At 38.9% G+C, this 21,703-nt stretch overlaps 2 protein-coding genes across 10 annotated transcripts in view; one reads left to right on the plus strand and one right to left on the minus strand.

Moving 5' to 3' along the window:
- Ack-like (activated Cdc42 kinase-like) overlaps positions 1-1,682 on the minus strand; it is a 276,769-nt gene extending 275,087 nt beyond the window's left edge. For 5 of the 8 annotated variants that reach the window (XR_008407684.2, XM_053782702.2, XM_053782704.2 and 2 more), the window contains exon 1: positions 1,563-1,682. The gene's annotated coding sequence lies outside the window, so the exon portion shown is untranslated. The remainder of the gene's footprint in view (positions 1-1,562) is intronic. The other 3 variants (XM_053782699.2, XM_053782703.2, XM_053782697.2) reach the window with 3 other exon arrangements.
- Positions 1,683-1,927: 245 nt separating this feature from the next.
- The window catches only part of LOC128693139 (NCK-interacting protein with SH3 domain), a 62,282-nt gene continuing 42,506 nt past the window's right edge, over positions 1,928-21,703 (plus strand). Inside the window, exons 1-3 of one of the 2 annotated variants that reach the window (XM_070089286.1) lie at positions 1,928-2,171; positions 8,736-8,931; positions 14,654-14,851. In XM_070089286.1, the coding sequence (XP_069945387.1) occupies positions 8,761-8,931; positions 14,654-14,851 (369 nt within the window). In that variant the 5' untranslated portion in view covers positions 1,928-2,171; positions 8,736-8,760. The remainder of the gene's footprint in view (positions 2,172-8,735; positions 8,932-14,653; positions 14,852-21,703) is intronic. The other variant, XM_070089285.1, reaches the window with a different exon arrangement.

Here is a 21,703-nt window from a genome sequence, read left to right on the forward strand (position 1 = left end):
TTTACAGCTATTATTCTGTTGCACGTATGGTAAAAAACGCTACTTAACCCAACTCACCTAAATAAATAGCCTAATGTAATTTTACCCTACTACGCCATCGGTAGACATGCGTCTTTGTTTACATTCGGCTAGGCGCGACGTGATTAATATTAAACGTTCTTTGGCCTAGACATGCTACACAATTTCCCCAAAAATAACAATCTGGACGAGAAATGTTTATTCTGAGGTGTACATAGGTGGTACAAGCTAATAATAGGTTCAATTAAGGGCTGGTCTGACCTTAGCTTTTATTTTATTTTTAAAATTTAATAATTACAGTAGATTCTGAAACGGTGAATATTAAAATGGTATAAAATACCGACAGGTTGTTAGGTAAGACACATGAAACAGTTAGGTATCTTTATTTCGAAACGTTTCGCCTACACAGTAGGCTTCTTCAGTCGAGTACAGAAAAGTTGATAGAAGAGACGTGAAGACGATTCTGAAACACTGGCAAAAACAGTTGTTAGGATATATTAGCAAATATACCTTCATTTTGGTTCGAATGCCGCGTCAGAACTGATTAACGGTTAGTAATACGAGTTGTGTAAAGCTCCTGGCCGACCACAACAGCGTAAACAAAGACGGATCGAACATAAACAGACGCGCCATTCCCCAATCTACCGCTGGCGGAGTGAGGTTTAGTTACGTTTGCTTGTTTCAGGTTTGGTCGCGTTGGGTTTTCTTAGATTATGTTGCGTTACGCTATTTCCACAAAATAAAACTAAGTCCATGCCATAACCAACCTAATATTGAACATTTTAATGAATAAATTATCAATCAAATCACAGGCCCTTAAAATATTTACCGTAATGTGTATTGTAAAATGCAAACTACTGCCAAAATTATATATTTCTTTTGTGATTTTCAAGTTGAGTCTAATTAAGTGAATGGATGTCTTGAAATTTAAGCTAAATTTTATAAAAACATGTAAGAAATAATGTTTACTTTTTCTTAACCACTGAATCTGTGTAGTTATCATAATATTCAAAGGGGAGCGCTAAACCGGTTGGGGAAATAGAAGGCATTCAGACTCGATTCAAAGAATTGGAGCACAGATCCAATTCCTTAGATCAAGAGCCCCTCACCAGCATCAAGGAACCTCTCTTGAGAAGACTGAAATCGTTATATATCTTGATAAAGATACTACGACAGAATGGAAACCTTCATAGAGGCAGTTTCGCTTGGAGATATCTTGGCAAGTCTTGATTAGTCCTGGTCTGAAAGCGAAACTTTGTCTTAATAAGGTTTACAATCTTCCATAGTGTCTTTTTAATAGCTTGTCGGTTTTACGACCTTTTGTTTCCTTACATATCTTTATAACCGGTAAAGCTTTGCAGAGAAAGCTTGTACGGCGTGACGGGTGTAAAGTCGAGCTGGGGCAAGTAAAGGTGGTGGCAAGCTTTATGCGTTTTCCATAATATTTACAAAGAAAACACACTTTTCATACTCATAAGCCATGGGAAGAATACAATATTTAAATGTCAACCTACTACATAGTTAAAAAAAAAAATAGCACTCACCGTGTACGAGGAGTAAGTTTAGGAAAGTCTCTTATTAAAATCCGGGAAGGTTAGAGACACACTCCCACCCGCCTCACTACCAGTTCTCGACTGAGAGTAATAAACTCACTGATGTATAAGGGATCCAGAGAGACTGCAGCTCACACAGAAGAGCATCGAATGGAAGTACATTCTAAATAATAAAGATCTTCTGAACTTTTAATGCTTATACGTATTACTGCTTGCACCTCTTTATTTAAATTTGTGTACCTTATAGCCGTACACTAATGTAAACAATATTATTTTGTCTACATCTCAATATTATAAAGATTACTTAGGAAAAAAATCATTGCATGGTGTTATTATTATTCCCTTAATCTTTAGGATAAATGAATTTAGAAAGAGGGAGAGAAGGAGTGAGGATATATAAGAATTACCTGGGAATGTTGCTACGCCCAGCAGACGGCAGCTAAAAGTAGAGAGGAGGCTGCATGCTCTGGTGGCTCCTCATTTACAGGTGACAAACTGCTCGACATCGGCAGTGACAGGTATTCTACATAGTCGTCTGCTGCCGGTCTCGTCTGTGTCTCCAGTTTTTCGTTCTTTATAGCTGCATGCCTACATACATAAGTACGTCATGGGTGTTACTGTACTGGATTTTGGTGAGCCAACGGCAGTTAACTGTAGTGCCGAATTATACGATTAGCAAGACAGGGAAATCTAATGTGATAATATAACTCAAACTATGGTATATATATTCAGTGACATCACCTCATTCTCTCTACAAAATATGTATGTACTTCCTGCACTATTATCCATGCGAATTTAAATATACCATGCTGATCGTGACCATCAATTCGAAATGCTGTTTATAATTATATGGGCTTTACGAAACGTATATAACTCACTAAATTAATATTGTACATACTTTTACCTTTAAATTAAAACTCATAAGTTGTTCGTTAGAACTTTTGTGCTACAAAGGTAATGCTGGGAATAAAGCTATATGGTTTCCTTGGATTATCTACCTTTACCTGCACTCTAAAGGAGGGGTGTTAATGTTGCAGTTTAAAAACTGTAGTGTAAAGCACCCTTCTGGCAAGACAGTGATGGAGTGAATGATGGTGAAAGTTTTTCTTTTTCGGGCCACCCTGCCTTGGTGGGAATTGGCCAGTGTGATTAAAAAAAAAATTATTAAAATTTCTTAATTTATGTGTTTAATGTGTATGTAAGATGCAACACTTTAATTTATTAATTTGTAAAACTTTTGTATTAATAATTAGTTAGTGTAATAGTTTTATTAGTCACCCCCATGTCACTTCTGTGGGTGGTAGCCAAAAGATTGCAGAGGTACATAAAGTTTAAGGACTGGGTCTAATAATTCTGTTGACTGCTCAAGTTACAATAGGCATGAGTGATGATTGCAGCTTAAAAAAAAATAATTAGCTCAAAATTTTGAGCTGACTCTCTCTTGCCCATGATAAAATTAAAATGCTATATAATTTATCTTGTAATTTATCCAGTAACTCGGTAATCATTGCAGTTTGCTCTGTACTGAAAGGTCTTGGGAAGAGCAAAAAGTATGTGTAAGTCTCTTGTTCATTCATTATTTTATTTTTAGAGATCTGGTTATATTGTGACTTGATACAGTTGGCTTAAATTTAATCCTAAAAGGTTTTTGATAAAAATGTTTGAACAGAAATATTTAATGTTTAACCCTTTCACTGTAAGACCCCCCAAAATTAAGTATCAGCAGTGTCACAGTCTAAAAAATATATTCTAACATAAGAACATAAGAAAGGAGGAACACTGCAGGAGGCCTGCTGGCCCATACTAGGCAGGTCCTTTACAATTCATCCCACTAACAAAACATTTGCCCAACCCAATTTTCAATGCCACCCAAGAAATAAGCTCTGATGTGAAAGTCCCACTCATGTACTTATCCAACCTAGATTTAAAACTACCCAAAGTCCCAGCCTCAATAACCCAACTAGGTAGACTGTTCCACTCATCAACTACCCTATTTCCACACCAATACTTTCCTATGTCCTTTCTAAATCTATACTTATCTAATTTAAATCCATTACTGCGGGTTCTCTCTTGGAGAGACATCCTCAAGAGCTTGTTAATATCCCCTTTATTAATACCTATCTTCCACTTATACACTTCGATCAGGTCTCCCCTCATTCTTCGTCTAACAAGTGAATGTAACTTAAGAGTCTTCAATCTTTCTTCATAAGGAAGATTTCTAATGCTATGTATTAATTTAGTCATCCTACGCTGAATGTTTTCTAACGAATTTATGTCCATTCTGTAATATGGAGACCAGAACTGAGCTGCATAATCTAGGTGAGGCCTTACTAATGATGTATAAAGCTGCAGTATGACCTCTGGACTTCTGTTGCTTACACTTCTTGATATAAATCCCAGTAATCTATTTGCCTTATTACGTACGCTTAGGCATTGCTGTCTTGGTTTAAGGTTGCTGCTCACCATAACCCCCAAGTCCTTTTCGCAATCTGTATGGCTAAGTTCTACATCATTTAACTTATAAGTACTAGGGTTATGGGCACTCCCAAGCTTCAGAACCTTGCATTTATCTACATTGAACTGCATCTGCCACTTTTCTGACCAAGAATAGAGTTTGTTTAAATCCTCCTGAAGTTCCATAACATCTACGTTTGAATCAATTATCCTACCTATCTTTGTGTCATCGGCGAATTTGCTCATATCACTAGTAATTCCCTCATCAAGATAATTGATATATATTATAAACAACAACGGGCCCAAGACTGATCCCTGTGGAACGCCACTTGTTACAGATCCCCACTCGGATTTAACCCCATTTATGGACACTCTCTGCTTCCTGTCAGTGAGCCATGACTCGATCCACGAGAGCACTTTTCCCCCAATGCCATGAGCTGCCACTTTCTTTAACAGTCTATGGTGCGGAACTCTATCAAAAGCCTTACTAAAATCTAAGTAAATAATATCAAATTCTTTATTGTGGTCAACAGCCTCAAAAGTTTTACTGAAGAAAGTTAATAAATTAGTTAGACAAGACCGGCCTCTTGTGAATCCATGCTGAGTGTCATTAATCAAGCTATGCTTATCGAGATGGCTTCTTATAATCTCAGCTATAATTGACTCTAGTAATTTGCCTACAATTGAGGTCAGGCTTATTGGAATAACAGAGCATCTTTTCCTGAAGGTATTATAAAAAAATGTGAAATTTGATGAAAAACTTACAGAATTATGCAGGTACAAATTTAGTGTCTAGGTACAATTTTCACATTAGCAGTTTTGCCCACTGTAAGTCCCACTTTGAGCCAGTTCCATCGACTGTATGTATATATACATATGTATGTGCAATAAAATCACAGTAAATGGGTCATATCACAATATGCAGAACAACCACTGTGAAAGAATAGCGAAATTCCAAGCACTTTCATGACTTCTCACATTATCAAGGAACTATAAAAACAAAACATCAACACGAAGGCATATAAGGGCAAGGCTACACCTCACAGTTGCGTCACAAGACCCGACTCTGTGAAACACAACTGATACTCTACCCAAGCTTTAAGATTTTTTACTTGTCTAATGTATCATTAAATTCTTCCCAGATTTCATTAATTATAAATTAATCCAATTTGTATAAACCAAAAGAAACATTCATATTATTTTCAAAACTGCTTTTTATGAAAAATGATTCTAGTATATTCCTATCATCTATGGACTTGCTTGATACAACTTTACTCAGCCTTTTGAAAATCAGTTGGATGATTAAAATCTCTCACATGAATAAACAGAACATTAAAATCTTCTTCAGTTCTAATGCTATATTTATGTTGTTTTAATCTTAGTTCAAGACTTTTACCAGTTTGACTGTAATAAACTTCATCGCATATTTTACAAGGAATCTTATACACACACCCGTGTATATATGTATATATGCTTATTTGACCATATGTATATATACATATGTCAAATAAGCATGGAACTCACACCTGGTCAAGCACGTCAAGAAGTTAGAGAAAGTGCAAAGGTTTGCAACAAGACTAGTCCTGGAGCTAAGGGGCATGTCCTATGAGGAGAGGTTAAGGGAAATCAACCTAACAACAATGGAGGACAGGAGGGAGAGGGGGGACGTGATAATGACATAAAATTCTGAGAGGAATTGACAAGGTGGACAGAGACAGGCTGTTTCAGAGATGGGATGCAGCAACAAGGGGTCACAACTGGAAGTTCAAGACTCAGATGAGTCACAGGGTTGTTAGGAAATACTTCTTCAGTCATAGAATTGTCAGGCAGTGGAACAGTCTAGAGTGATGTAATGGAGGAAGGATTCATACATAGCTATAAGAAGAGGTATGATAAAGCTCGTGTAGGGAGAGAGTGGACGTAGTGGTGACCAATGAAGAGGTGGGACCAGGAGCTGTGACTCCACCCCTGCAACCATAATTAGGTGAATACAATTAGGTGAATATGCACACATGCACCTGAGTGTGAGCATGCATGCACACACAGGGCCGGAAGCTATGACTTGACCCTGCAACCACAGTTAGGTGAGTGTACACACACACACACACACCACACACACACACACACACACACACACACACACACACACACACACACACACACACACACACACACACACACACACACACACACACACACACTCACACACTCAATGAAGAGGCAGGGCCACGAGCTATGACTCGACCCCTGCAACCATAAATACGTGAGTACAAATAGGTGAGTACACACACACACACATACGTGTGGTACATGATGAGGTATCACAGTGGGCACCTGTGACGAGCGGGGTCCCACAGGGGTCGGTCCTAGGACCAGTGCTATTTCTGATGTATATGAATGACATGATGGAAGGGTTAGACTCAGAAGTGTCCCTGTTTGCAGATGATGTGAAGTTAATGAGGAGAATTAAATCAGATAAGGATCAGGTAGGACTTCAAAGAGACTTGGACAGGCTGGACACCTGGTCCAGCAACTGGCTTCTCGAATTTAACCCTGCCAAATGCAAAGCATGAAGATTGGAAAAGGGCAAAGAAGACCGCAGAGAGAGTATAGGCTAGGTGGCCAAAGACTGCAAACCTCACTCATGGAGAAAGATCTTGGGGGCGAGTGTAATACTGAGCACGTCTCCAGAAGCACACATCAGCCAGTTAACTGCTGCAGCATATGGGCACCTGGCAAATCTGAGAATAGCATTCCAATACCTTAATAAGGAATCGTTCAAGACACTGTACACCGTGTACGTCAGGCCCATATTGGAGTATGCAGCACCTGCTTGGAACCCACACTTGATCAAACACATCAAGAAATTAGAGAAAGTGCAAAGGTTTGCGACAAGGTTAGTTCCAGAGCTAAGGGGAATGTCCTATGAAGAAAGGTTAAAGGAACTTAGCCTGACGACACTGGAGGACAGGAGGGTTAGGGGGAGACATGATAACAACATACAAAATACTGCTGGAATAGACAAGGTGGACAAAGACAGGATGTTCCAGAGAGGGGACACAGAAACAAGGGGTCACAATTGGAAATTGAAGACTCAGATGAGTCAAAGGGATGTTTGGAAGTATTTCTTCAGTCATAGAGTAGTCAGGAAGTGGAATAGCCTAGCAAGTGAGGTAGTGGCAGCAGGAACCATACATAGCTTTAAGGTGAGTTATGATAAAGCTCATGGAGCAGGGAGAGAGAGGACCAAGTAGCATTCAGTGAAGAGGCAGGGCCAGGAGCTGAGTCTCGACCCCTGCAACCACAATTAGGTGAATACAATTAGGTGAGTACACACACACACACACACACACACACAGTGTGCATCTGTGATGAGCGGGGTCCCACAGGGGTCAGTTCTAGGACCAGTGCTATTTTTGATATATGTGAATGACATGATGGAAGGGATAGACTCTGAAGTGTCCCTATTCCCAGATGATGTGAAGTTGATGAGAAGAATTAAATCGGATGAGGATGAGGCAGGACTACAAAGAGACCTGGACAGACTGGACACGTGGTCCAGAAACTGGCTTCTCGAATTCAACCCTGCCAAATGCAAAGTCATGAAGATTGGGGAAGGGCAAAGAAGACCGCAGACAGAGTATAAGCTAGGTGGACAAAGACTACAGACCCTCAGGGAGAAAGATCTTGGGGTGACCATAAAACCGAGCACGTCTTCGGAGGCACACATCAGCCAGATAGCTGGCTGCTGCAGCATATGGGCGCCTGGCAAACCTGAGAATAGAGTTTCAATACCTTAATAAGGAATCGTTTAAAACCCTGTACACTGTGTACATTAGACCCATACTGGAGTATGCAGCACCAGCTTGGAACCTACACCGGGTCAAGCACGTCAAGAAGTTAAGAGAAAGTAAAAAAGGTTTGTAACAAGGCTAGTTCCAGAGCTCAGGGGAATGTTCTACGATGAAAGGTTGAGGAAAATTGGACTGACGACACTGGAGGACAGAAGGGTCAGGTGAGACACGATAACGACATACAAGATACTGCGGGGAATAGATAAGGTGGACGGAGACAGGATATTCCAGAGAGGAGACACAGAAACAAGGGGTCACAATTGGAAGCTGAAGACTCAGATGAGTCACAGGGATGTTAGGAAGTATTTCTTCAGTCATAGAGTCGTCAGGAAGTGGAATAGCCTAGCAAGTGAAGTAGTGGAGGCAGGAAACATACATAGTTTTAAGACGAGGTATGACAAAGCTCAGGAAGCAGAGAGAGAGAGGACCTAGTAGCGATCAGTGAAGAGGCGGGGCCAGGAGCTGAGTCTTGACCCCTGCAACCACAATTAGGTGAGTGTGACATGGGCTGCCACTGATACCTTCTACCTTGCCTCAAAGAATTTCCCCTCCTTTCTGTTGATGTCTTGCAACATTGCATAGCTCCTGACGATGCACAGGAGTGCGAGAGATCTAAAGCTAAAGATTTCCATCCACATATGGCTTATTCTGCATTATTAAAATTGCCTGTTTGTGATTGTATTGCATATACATACATACAGATGCATATACATACATATATACATACATGCACACATATGCATACATATATACATACATGCACGCATATGCATACATATATACATACATGCACACATATACATAAATACATCCTCTTTTAACCTCTTTATTAATATTCATGTTATGTGAATTGCAGATAATTTATCAGATAAGGCATCAAGATGCTGCGATCCCTGTATGCCTATAAGGGAACACATGCCCGCACTCTTGGATTCCACGTGGGCGAGAAGTTTCTTGAAATTGGCCCCTCCAGGGACCCAAACTGGATACATGTTATTAGTGAAAGAGGTTCAGTAGGTTATGTTCCCAAGAATTATATGGCTGATGAAGAGGTAAGTACTTATAAAATGCCTTTTATATATACAGCCTCTCCTCACTTAGTGATGTACTCGTTTACTGACTCTTGGACTTACAACGAGCTCTCTGACCAGTATTCATACCTAAATATATTAGAGCTGATTTCCTCTACAGCCTCTCCTCACTTAATGACGAGGCTCTGATGGCCTTGTGGCTAACGCTCTCGCTTCACACAGCAAGGGCCTGGGTTCGATTCTCAGCCAGAGTAGAAACATTGGGTGTGTTTCTTTCCACCTGTTGTCTATGTTCTCCATCAGTAAAATGGGTACCTTGGTAATAGTCAACTGGTGTGGGTTGCATCCTGGGACACTGACCTAATTTGCCCAACATATTGAGCATAAGGGGCTTTCTATATAGTAGTATGTCATTGTTGTCAGCTAGGCCTGTATACCTTGTACATGTACTTGTAGTAAATAAAGAGCATACTATAATGGTAGTCAGTTTGTGTCAACCATCTCTGATATTGTTTTAATGTCACCTTTGCACTATTTATAACATTTCAGGTATATTTTTAAATGTTTATACAGTAGTTTACTCTATACGTATTGAGATAAACAGAATAGAGGAAATCAGCTCTAAAATATATTATTTAGGTATGAATACTGGTCAGAGAGCCTGTTGTAAGTCCAAGGCGTGTTATAAATGAGCACATCGCCAAGCAAGGAGAGGCTGTATATATTTTTTTTTTTCAGCAAGTTGGCTGTCTCCCACCTAGGCAGGGTGACCCAAAAAGAAAGAAAATCCCCAAAACGAAAATACTTTCATCATCATTCAACACTTTCACCTCACTCATACATAATCACTGTTTTTGCAGAGGCACCCAGATACAACAGTTTAGAAGCACATATAAAGATACAGTATAAAAAGTGACCTGAAATAATTACAGTATCAGGGCCCTAATTATATATACATGTACATATACTGTTCTGTTACACACCCCTCCAAACTGCCAATATCCCAAACCACTCCTTTAAAGTGCAGGCATTGCACTTCTCATTTCCAGAACTCAAATCCAGCTATATAACCGGTTTCCCTGAATCCCTTCACTAAATATTACCCTGCTCACACTCCAACAGCTCATGAAGTCCCAAAAACCATTCGTCTCCATTCACTCCTATGTAACACGCTCATACACGCTTGCAGGAAGTCCAACAAAACCTCCTTTAGCCCCTCCCTCCAACCTTTTCGAGGACGACCCCTTCCCCACCTTCCTTCCCCTACAGATTTATACACTCCATGTCATTCTACTTTGATCCATTCTCTCTAAATGACCAAACCACCTCACCAGCCCCTCTTCAGCCCTCTGACTAATACTTTTATTAACTTTACACCTTCTCCTAATTTCCATACTTCGAATTCTCTGCATAATATTTACACCACACATTGCCCTTAGACAGGACATCTCCACTTCCTCCAACCACCTCCTCGCTGCAGAATTTACAACCCAAGCTTCACACCCATATAAGAGTGTTGGTACCACTATACTTTCATACATTCCCTTCTTTGCTTCCATTGATAACGTTTTTTGTCTCCACGTATACTCAACGCAAAACTCGCCTTTTTTCCCTCATCAGGTTTAATCGGTTCCGTGACCGAGCTTGTAACTCAATTTGCTCATACATATCAAATCACTTTTCCTCACTGAAATTAATTGAAATGCCATTAATCCGTTCCAGCCCCCAAAAAAACACCCCAATTTTTTTGTTACTTTTTTTTAAATAAGAAAAATGCATTTATAAATAAGAAGTTATTTTTGCCTTTTTTTGCCAGGTCCCAGCAATATTTTAGAAATGCTGGAGTATATATGAAACTCTTTGAAGCACGGTGTAAGACGAGTGTCACTCCACTGCTGACAGTACAGCAGTGCAGCATTGGGGATTTAGCCTACTTTGAGCCCTATTTTCAGACAATTCCAATGTACAAGTTGACAAAAAATCATAACTATTTCGCTAGAACTCTATTTTTTCTATCAAATAGGTACATGAAACCACCCATTTACCAATTTCAACTATCCAATAAAGTGGTCAGAAATTAGCAATTTTGCCAATTTCACACAAATTTCAAAAGATGCCAATTTCCAAACAAGGTCCAGAATAAACAAGACAGGCATTCCTGGCACTAAAATAGCATTTCCTCTGTTCATAGTCACATTCCCAGGCCCCTCTTACATTTCTTTTGCTTTCCACTTTAAATTTTTATTCTCACAAAAAACTGAAGATTTGCTGTTATACAGACTGCTGCATTAGTGTAGAAATGGTATAAATAATATCAGCACACTTGTGAAAAAATATTAGACTCCCCAGCTGATGTGTATTGGACGCATGGCATGATTTGTTTACGTTTGAACATAGGCAAAAATCAAACATTTCTGCTATTTTGAGTTCAATTTCAAGGTACTTTTCATTGTGAAACCAATCAAAATCATCTCAATTTCTGTAATATGTCTTCCATTCTCTAGAATGAGACCAGGAAAACTAGAATACAACCATAAATACCACACAAAAATACAGTGCAAAGTCGCTGTTTTAAACCAAAAACATGGTCAAAGTTTTTTTTTCTCATTATGCACTGTGTGATGCAGGATTTTTTTTATATTGTGCACACTGACCACATAGACCCATTCTTTCATATGTAGGCCTACCAGCTTTCTCTCGCTAGATTTGAAGGTGCTGGAATTTATGCGTACTAGTACGTCAATAACCCTGGTGCGTAAGCCGTACTAGTACGTTAAAAAAAAAATTGTAAAGATAAACCCGTATACAATACTGTACTGCTATGTCTCCCACAGTACTAGAATGTAAAATACCGATGTTACCCCACATGTACTGTAATTAATGCAAGCCTGTTGTCTTTGGTATACTGTAATTCATGCAACCCTGTTTTGTTTGGTATACATAATGTAAATGTAGGGTAATAATTTAATTTAGTAAAAGTAAAGTTAAATGTACAGGTACTCACCAGTAATGAATAATACCATTCTCTCTACAGCACTAAAAAATTTATACAGTACAGTACAGTGGACCCTTGCCTAACGCTATTAATCCGTTCCTGAGAGCTCAACGTTAGGCGAAATTATCGTTAGGCGAATTAATTTTCCCCATAAGAAATAGTGGAAATCAAGTTAATCCGTTCCTGACACGCCAGAGTATGAACAAAAAAAAATTTTACCACATGAAATATTAATTTTAATACACACAAACTGAAGAAGACATGCACAGTTACATGACATTTACCTTTATTGAAGATCTGGTGATGATTGATGGGATGGGAGGAGGGGAGACTGTGGATGGTGTTAATGTTCAGAAGGGGAATCCCCTTCCATTAGGACTTGAGGTGGCAAGTCCTTTTCCGGGGTTACTTCCCTTCTTTTAATGCCACTAGGACCAGCTTGAGAGTCACTGGACCTCTGTCGCACAACATATCTGTCCATAGAGGCCTGTACCTCCCGTTCCTTTATGACATTCCTAAAGTGTTTCACAACATTGTCAGTGTAATAGTCACCAGCACGGCTTGCAATAGCTGTGTGAGGGTGATTTTCATCAAAAAAGGTTTGCACTTTAAGCCACATTGCACACATTTCCTTAATCTTTGAAGTAGGCAACTTCCTCAATTTCTCTATCCCCTCCGAAGCAGTTTCCTCAGGTGTGGCCTCTTGCTGTTGAAGATGATCTAGCAGCTCATCAGTGGTTAGTTCTTCATTGTCCTCCTCCACCAACTCTTCCACATCCTCCCCACTAACCTCCAACCCCAAAGACTTCCCCAGTGCCACAGTGGATTCCTCAACTGGCATAGGATTCCCAGGGTTAGCCTCAAACCCTTCAAAATCCCTTTTGTCTACACATTCTGGCCACAGTTTCTTCCAAGCAGAGTTCAAGGTCCTCTTAGTCACTTCCTCCCAAGCCTTACCTATAATGTTTACACAATTGAGGATGCTAAAGTGATCTCTCCAAAACTCTCTTAGAGTCAATTGAGTTTCTGAGGTCACTACAAAGCACCTTTCAAACATAGCTTTTGTGTACAGTTTCTTGAAGTTGGAAATGACCTGCTGGTCCATGGGCTGCAGGAGAGGAGTGGTATTAGGAGGCAAAAACTTGACCTTAATGAAGCTCATTTCCGCAGAAAGTCGCTCTGCCACATCTGAAGGATGACCAGGAGCATTGTCTAATACCAGGAGGCACTTAAGGTCTAATTTCTTTTCAATTAGGTAATTTTTCACAGTGGGGGCAAATGCATGGTGTAACCAGTCATAGAAAAAGTCCCTAGTGACCCATGCCTTACTGTTTGCCCTCCACAGCACACACAAATTAGCCTTGATGACATTGTTTTTCCTGAACACTCTGGGAGTTTCAGAGTGATACACCAATAAAGGCTTCACTTTGCAATCACCACTAGCATTGGCACACATCAACAGAGTAAGCCTGTCTTTCATAGGCTTATGTCCTAGGAGTGCCTTTTCCTCCTGAGTAATGTAGGTCCTGCTTGGCATTTTCTTCCAAAACAGGCCTGTTTCGTCACAATTAAACACTTGTTCAGGTTTCAGTCCTTCATTGTCTATGAACTCCTTGAATTCCTGCAAATATTTTTCAGCCCCTTTGTGGTCCGAACTGGCAGCCTCACCATGCCTTATCACACTATGTATACCACTTCAATTCTTAAATCTCTCAAACCAACCTTTGCTGGCCTTAAATTCACTCACATCATCACTAGTTGCAGGCATTTTTCTAATTAAATCGTCATGCAACTTCCTAGCCTTTTCACATATGATCACTTGAGAGATGCTATCTCCTGCTATCTGTTTTTCGTTTATCCACACCAATAACAGTCTCTGAACATCTTCTATCACTTGCGATCTCTGTTTCGAAAACAAAGTTGCACCTTTGACAAGAACAGCTTCCTTGATTGCCGTTTTCTTGGCCACAATAGTAGCGATGGTTGATTGGGGTTTTGTGTACAACCTGGCCAGCTCGGAGACACGCACTCCACTTTCATACTTAGCAATGATCTCTTTCTTCATATCCATAGTAATTCTCACTCTTTTTGCTGTAGGGTTGGCACTTGAAGCTTTCTTGGGGCCCATAGTGACTTATTTTGCAGGTGCAGTCACTAAAAAGGCTGTGATAATATGAAATGATCCGATTGTATGCTTGGAAGCGACCGCGGTGGCTGGCTTGTAAACACTGGCACCCACGGAACAAGTGAGGCGGGCTCAGGCCGCACGTGGACGCGTCTCGAACGAATCGCGTTGAGCGAGTTTTTTAGCGCTAGCCGAGGCAAAATTTTTGCGTTAAAAATGTATCACTAGGCGGATTTAACGTCATGTGATGTGTTCGTTACGCGAGGGTCCACTGTATTATATTTTTATGGAAATTTTGCTGAATTTACATTAATATTTGTGTTACAAAATTATTAAATTACATTTTTCTTAACATTTAGTGTTAAAACACACAAAATATTATATATTGCCACGAAGAAAGCCCCCCCAAAAATTCCGCGAATTTGCGGTGATTTCCGTGAACAATTATTAGTTAGATTCTAAGGAAAAATCCGTGAATTACTGAACCACAAATTCACTGGGATCCACTGTATGTATGCATGAAATGTATACACATAATTGTGGATCATACAGTAACTGTTATATTTTTGTATATACTCTACATGTAGAATATATATATACGTATATATATATATGACTTACAGGCTCCCCCAGTTGAGATGTTGGAATTCATTGACGGATGTATTGAAGCCACACATTTGAATGCAAGTGAACGTGGTGGGCATTATGCCCGGAGTGAGCATGATGCTCTCCATAAGTTAGTAGAATTGCGTCAACAGTGGTATGCCAAATGCCCACCATCAGTTCATCCTAATAAACGGCCTGCTCCACCTCCACCACAAGTAAGTTTTGCATTTTATTAAGACATGATTATGAATATTTTTATCCCCGTTTCCAAAGGATTATACATTTGAGATTTTATTGCAAATAGGTTAGCCTTATTGTTATTCTTTCAACAAACTGGCTGTATCCCACTGAGGCAGGGTGGCCCAAAAAGAAAAACGAAGGTTTCTCTTTTTAAATTTAGTGATATATACACAGGAGAAGGGGTTACTAGCCCCTTGCTCCCGGCATTTTAGTCGCCTCTTACGACTAGCATGGCTTCTGAAGGAAGAATTCTGTTCCACTTCCCCCTGGAGAAGACATGTTATTATTAATAGAGATACATATTTGAAAGGGTTAGATTGATACATTTTTCTTATAATTTTTTCATATCTAAACATCTTGAGGCATTGCTACATTGTTGCATCATGACTACTTGACACTGAAACAAAGGGAGTGTTTTTACTGGGAAATCCTGTGTGATACAGCTTATGTGAACTTGTTGAACTGCCCTTTACATTAAAATCTTATGATATACAGTATGCTGTATATCAAAACGGGAACACGAAAGATAAAAAAAGGTACATAAAAATCCTGTTTATTCATAAGTTCGTATTGATTTTCTGTTCATTTTGAACTAATTACATCGGTAGGAGTTTAATGTTCACTCAAGTTATCGGATATGTTTTCTATAAGAAGAAAAATATCTTCTGTAGTTGCATTGGCTATTACAGGTGTTCCTTGCTTTATGCTGTACATGTGTATCTGGCTCATAGAAGCTGTGCTACTTAGTTCTGACAGGTCATCAACACTTAATTCTACATATTAAAAATTTTCAATATTCTTGTAAACCATGTGTGTGTGAATCCATATGAAGCAAGGGGGAAATCTATACTTAACTATAATACATGTGGTCCTTAATAACACACACATTTCACCAGAACCTGTCATTTTCCAGTTGACCAGTTTGCAATACATTATATACAGTACCATACATAAAGGCAATTTTCAGTAGACTTCCTTTATGAAGCTGCAGATGCATTCCTGGATTTTTTATATATGCCTTTTAAAATTAAGTCAATATTATACAGTGAAGATAATGGGTGAAAGAAGAACATGTGTTGGAAAAATAGATAATTAATTATTAAGTACTGTTCTGTACATAAATTAGGAATGCTCACTAATGATAGGTGTACTAAATGCAACTTGGGCAGAAACCAACAAATGGTGAATCAAAGATACATAGACTGAGTAAGCCTTTTATTTAATGAGGTTTCACTTTATGGAGCTTTGTCAAGCACAGAAGCTAGCCCAAGAATGTTATCTTTTAAAGCACACTGAATTTGGTCAGACCAGGTGAATGGGGTCACAGTACATCTGGTGAGCATCAACCTGTGATCAGTGTGCTAGGCAAACCCATCACCTGCATTATCCTTTTTTATTTTACATATTCTTTCTTTCAACAAACTGGCAGTATCCCACTGAAGTAGGGTGGCCCAAAAAGAAAAATGAAAGTTTCTCTTATTAACTTTAGTAATGTATACATGAGAAGGGGTTACTAGCCCCTTGCTCCTGGCATGATAGTCGCCTCTTTCGACACTCATGGCTTATGAAGGAAGAATTCTGTTCCACTTCACCATAGAGATAAGAGGAAATAAACAAGAACAAGAACTAGTAAGAAAATAGAAGAAAACCCAGAGTTGTGTGTGTGTGTGTGTATATATATATATATATATATATATATATATATATATATATTTTTTTTTTTCAACAAGTCGGCTGTCTCCCACCGAGATATAGATATATATATATATATATATATATATATATATATATATATATATATATATATATATATATATATAATATATATATATATATATATATATATGTAGTAGGTTGGTAGACAGCAACCACCCAGGGAGGTACTACCGTCCTGCCAAGTGAGTGTAAAACGAAAGCCTGTGATTGTTTTACATGATGGTAGGATTGCTGATGTCTTTTGTCAGTCTCATAAATATGCAAGATTACAGGCATGTCTTGCTACTTCTACTTACACTTAGGTCACACTACACATACATGTACACATTTATTTATACACACTCATCTGAGTTTTCTTTGATTTTATCTTAATAGTTCTTGGTCTTATTACTTTTCCTTTTATATCCATGGGGAAGTGGAATAAGAATCTTTCCTCCGTAAGCCATGCGTGTTGTAAAAGTCAACTAAAATGCCGGGAACAATGGGCTAGTAACCCCTTTTCCTGTAAAGATTACTAAAAAGAATAAGAAGAAGAAAATTGTCAAAGTGGGAAGTCTGAATGTGCGTGGATGTTGTGCAGATGATAAGAAAGAGATGATTGTGGATGTTATGAATGAGAAGAAGCTGGATGTCCTGGCTTTAAGTGAAGCAAAGCTGAAGGGGGTGGGAGAGTTTCAGTGGAGAGGAATAAATGGGATTAGGTCAGGGGTTTCAAATAGAGTTAGAGCTAAAGAAGGAGTAGCAATAATGTTGAAGGATAAGCTATGGCAGGAAAAGAGGGACTATAAATGTATTAATTCAAGGATTATGTGGAGTAAAATAAAGATTGGATGTGAAAAGTGGGTTATAATAAGCATGTATGCACCTGGAGAAGAGAGAAGTGTAGAGGAGAGAGAGAGATTTTGGGAAATGTTGAGTGAATGCGTGGGGAGTTTTGAATCAAGTGTGAGAGTAATGGTGGTTGGGGATTTCAATGCTAAAGTGGGTAAAAATGTTATGGAGGGAGTAGTAGGTAAATTTGGGGTGCCAGGGGTAAATGTAAATGGGGAGCCTTTAATTGAGCTATGTGTAGAAAGAGATTTGGTAATAAGTAATACATATTTTATGAAAAAGAGGATAAATAAATATACAAGGTATGATGTAGCACGTAATGAAAGTAGTTTATTAGATTATGTATTGGTGGATAAAAGGTTGATGGGTAGGCTCCAGGATGTACATGTTTATAGAGGGGCAACTGATATATCGGATCATTATTTAGTTGTAGCTACAGTTAGAGTAAGAGGTAGATGGGAAAAGAGGAAGGTGGCAACAACAAGTAAGAGGGAGGTGAAAGTGTATAAACTAAGGGAGGAGGAAGTTCGGGTGAGATATAAGCGACTATTGGCAGAAAGGTGGGCTAGTGCAAAGATGAGTAGTGGGGGGGTTGAAGAGGGTTGGAATAGTTTTAAAAATGCAGTATTAGAATGTGGGGCAGAAGTTTGTGGTTATAGGAGGGTGGGGGCAGGAGGAAAGAGGAGTGATTGGTGGAATGATGAAGTAAAGGGTGTGATAAAAGAGAAAAAGGTAGCTTATGAGAGGTTTTTACAAAGCAGAAGTGTTATAAGAAGAGCAGAGTATATGGAGAGTAAAAGAAAGGTAAAGAGAGTGGTGAGAGAGTGCAAAAGGAAAGCAGATGATAGAGTGGGAGAGGCACTGTCAAGAAATTTTAATGAAAATAAGAAAAAATTTTGGAGTGAGTTAAACAAGTTAAGAAAGCCTAGGGAAAGTATGGATTTGTCAGTTAAAAACAGAGTAGGGGAGTTAGTAGATGGGGAGATGGAGGTATTAGGTAGATGGCGAGAATATTTTGAGGAACTTTTAAATGTTAAGGAAGAAACAGAGGCAGTAATTTCATGCACTGGTCAGGGAGGTATACCATCTTTTAGGAGTGAAGAAGAGCAGAATGTAAGTGTGGGGGAGGTACGTGAGGCATTACGTAAAATGAAAGGGGGTAAAGCAGCTGGAACTGATGGGATCATGACAGAAATGTTAAAAGCAGGGGGGGATATAGTGTTGGAGTGGTTGGTACTTTTGTTTAATAAATGTATGAAAGAGGGGAAGGTACATAGGGATTGGCGGAGAGCATGTATAGTCCCTTTATATAAAGGGAAAGGGGACAAAAGAGACTGTAAAAATTATAGAGGAATAAGCTTACTGAGTATACCAGGAAAAGTGTACGGTAGGGTTATAATTGAAAGAATTAGAGGTAAGACAGAATGTAGGATTGCGGATGAGCAAGGAGGTTTCAGAGTGGGTAGGGGATGTGTAGATCAAGTGTTTACATTGAAGCATATATGTGAACAGTATTTAGATAAAGGTAGGGAAGTTTTTATTGCATTTATGGATTTAGAAAAGGCATATGATAGAGTGGATAGAGGAGCAATGTGGCAGATGTTGCAAGTATATGGAATAGGTGGTAAGTTATTAAATGCTGTAAAGAGTTTTTATGAGGATAGTGAGGCTCAGGTTAGGGTGTGTAGAAGAGAGGGAGACTACTTCCCAGTAAAAGTAGGTCTTAGACAGGGATGTGTAATGTCACCATGGTTGTTTAATATATTTATAGATGGGGTTGTAAAAGAAGTAAATGCTAGGGTGTTTGGGAGAGGGGTGGGATTAAATTATGGGGAATCAAATTCAAAATGGGAATTGACAGTTACTTTTTGCTGATGATACTGTGCTTATGGGAGATTCTGAAGAAAAATTGCAAAGGTTAGTGGATGAGTTTGGGAATGTGTGTAAAGGTAGAAAGTTGAAAGTGAACATAGAAAAGAGTAAGGTGATGAGGGTATCAAATGATTTACATAAAGAAAAATTGGATATCAAATTGGGGAGGAGGAGTATGGAAGAAGTGAATGTTTTCAGATACTTGGGAGTTGACGTGTCGGCGGACGGATTTATGAAGGATAAGGTTAATCATAGAATTGATGAGGGAAAAAAGGTGAGTGGTGCGTTGAGGTATATGTGGAGTCAAAAAACGTTATCTATGGAGGCAAAGAAGGGAATGTATGAAAGTATAGTGGTACCAACACTCTTATATGGATGTGAAGCTTGGGTGGTAAATGCAGCAGCGAGGAGATGGTTGGAGGCAGTGGAGATGTCCTGTCTAAGGGCAATGTGTGGTGTAAATATTATGCAGAAAATTCGGAGTGTGGAAATTAGGAGAAGGCGTGGAGTTAATAAAAGCATTAGTCAGAGGGCAGAAGAGGGGTTGTTGAGGTGGTTTAGTCATTTAGAGAGAATGGATCAAAGTAGAATGACATGGAAAGCATATAAATCTATAGGGGAAGGAAGGCGGGGTAGGGGTCGTCCTCGAAAGGGTTGGAGAGATGGGGTAAAGGAGGTTTTGTGGGCGAGGGGCTTGGACTTCCAGCCAGCGTGTGTGAGCGTGTTAGATAGGAGTGAATGGAGACGAATGATACTTGGGACCTGACGATCTGTTGGAGTGTGAGCAGGGTAATATTTAGTGAAGGGATTCAGGGAAGCCGGTTATTTTCATATAGTCGGACTTGAGTCCTGGAAATGGGAAGTACAATGCCTGCACTTTAAAGGAGGGGTTTGGGATATTGGCAGTTTGGAGGGATATGTTGTGTATCTTTATATGTATATGCTTCTGAACTGTTGTATTCTGAGCACCTCTGCAAAAACAGTGATAATGTGTGAGTGTGGTGAAAGTGTTGAATGATGATGAAAGTATTTTCTTTTTGGGGATTTTCTTTCTTTTTTGGGTCACCCTGCCTCGGTGGGAGACAGCCGACTTGTTAAAAAAAAAAAAAAAAAAAATATATATATATATATATATATATATATAGGACGGGGTCCACCTCTGGTGTAAATTGTGGGACCCATAGCCTCAGAGAAGTGGATAAAAAGGCTTCAAGGAAGAATATTTGGATTTCTTCCTGAAGCCATTTGAATATTCCACTTCCCCTACCACCCCATCTTTTAAACTATTTTTTTTTTACCAATAGGAATATTTTATTACATAATATGGCACAGAAGATTTAAGAGATACATTGTTGATATAAAGGTGGCATATATATATATATATATATATATATATATATATATATATATATATATATATATATATATATATATATGTATACATGTTGTTACGTGTGTATCACCGATTATAAGGCGAAAATCTCATCCAGCTCCTCAGAGCTGGGGCGTGTGCCCAAAATGCAGCATGGATTACCCCTTTGAACAGCCGCGCTGAGCCGCTGGAACAGAAAACTAGCTGCCCTGGGATCCCTAGTTACCCTGATGAGTCTTTTTCCCAGCTCCTTAAGGAAATTAGATGCACTCTTTCCCCATGAGCCAAGGGTCTCTGAGCCTATGGGAACAAACATATAATGATGGGCAAGTTCTCCATATTTTCTAGACTTTTGGGACTCCCTAAAGCTGGCAGCTGCCCCTCCTTCCTCCCTGGTGTATTGGAGATAGGTATCAGCCAATATATATATATATATATATATATATATATATATATATATATATATATATATATATATATATATATATATATATATATATATATATATATATATATATATATATATATATATATATATATATATTTTTATATTTATTATTATATATATATTTTATATATATTTTTTTATATATATATATATATATATATATATATATATATATATATATTTTTTTTTTTTTTTTTTTTTTTTTTTTTGCTTGCTTGCTTGCTTGCTTGTACAGTGGACCCCCGCATACCGTTGGCATCACATAACGTTAAATCCGCATACCGCTACATTTTATCGCTAAGATTTTGCCTCGCATACCGCTAAAAAACCCGCTCAATGCTGTTCGTCCGAGACGCGTCTAATGTGCGCCCTTAGCCAGCCTCACATGTTCTGCCGGTGGCATTGTTTACCAGCCAGCCTCCGCGGTAACATCCAAGCATACAATCGGAACATTTCGTATTATTACAGTGTTTCTGGTGATTTTATCTGCAAAATAAGTGACCATGGGCCCCAAGAAAGCTTCTAGTGCCAACCCTACAGCAATAAGGGTGAGAATTACTATAGAGATGAATAAAGAGATCATTGATA

This window comes from Cherax quadricarinatus, chromosome 28 (assembly GCF_038502225.1).
Source record: "Cherax quadricarinatus isolate ZL_2023a chromosome 28, ASM3850222v1, whole genome shotgun sequence".
NCBI classification, from domain to species: domain Eukaryota; kingdom Metazoa; phylum Arthropoda; class Malacostraca; order Decapoda; family Parastacidae; genus Cherax; species Cherax quadricarinatus.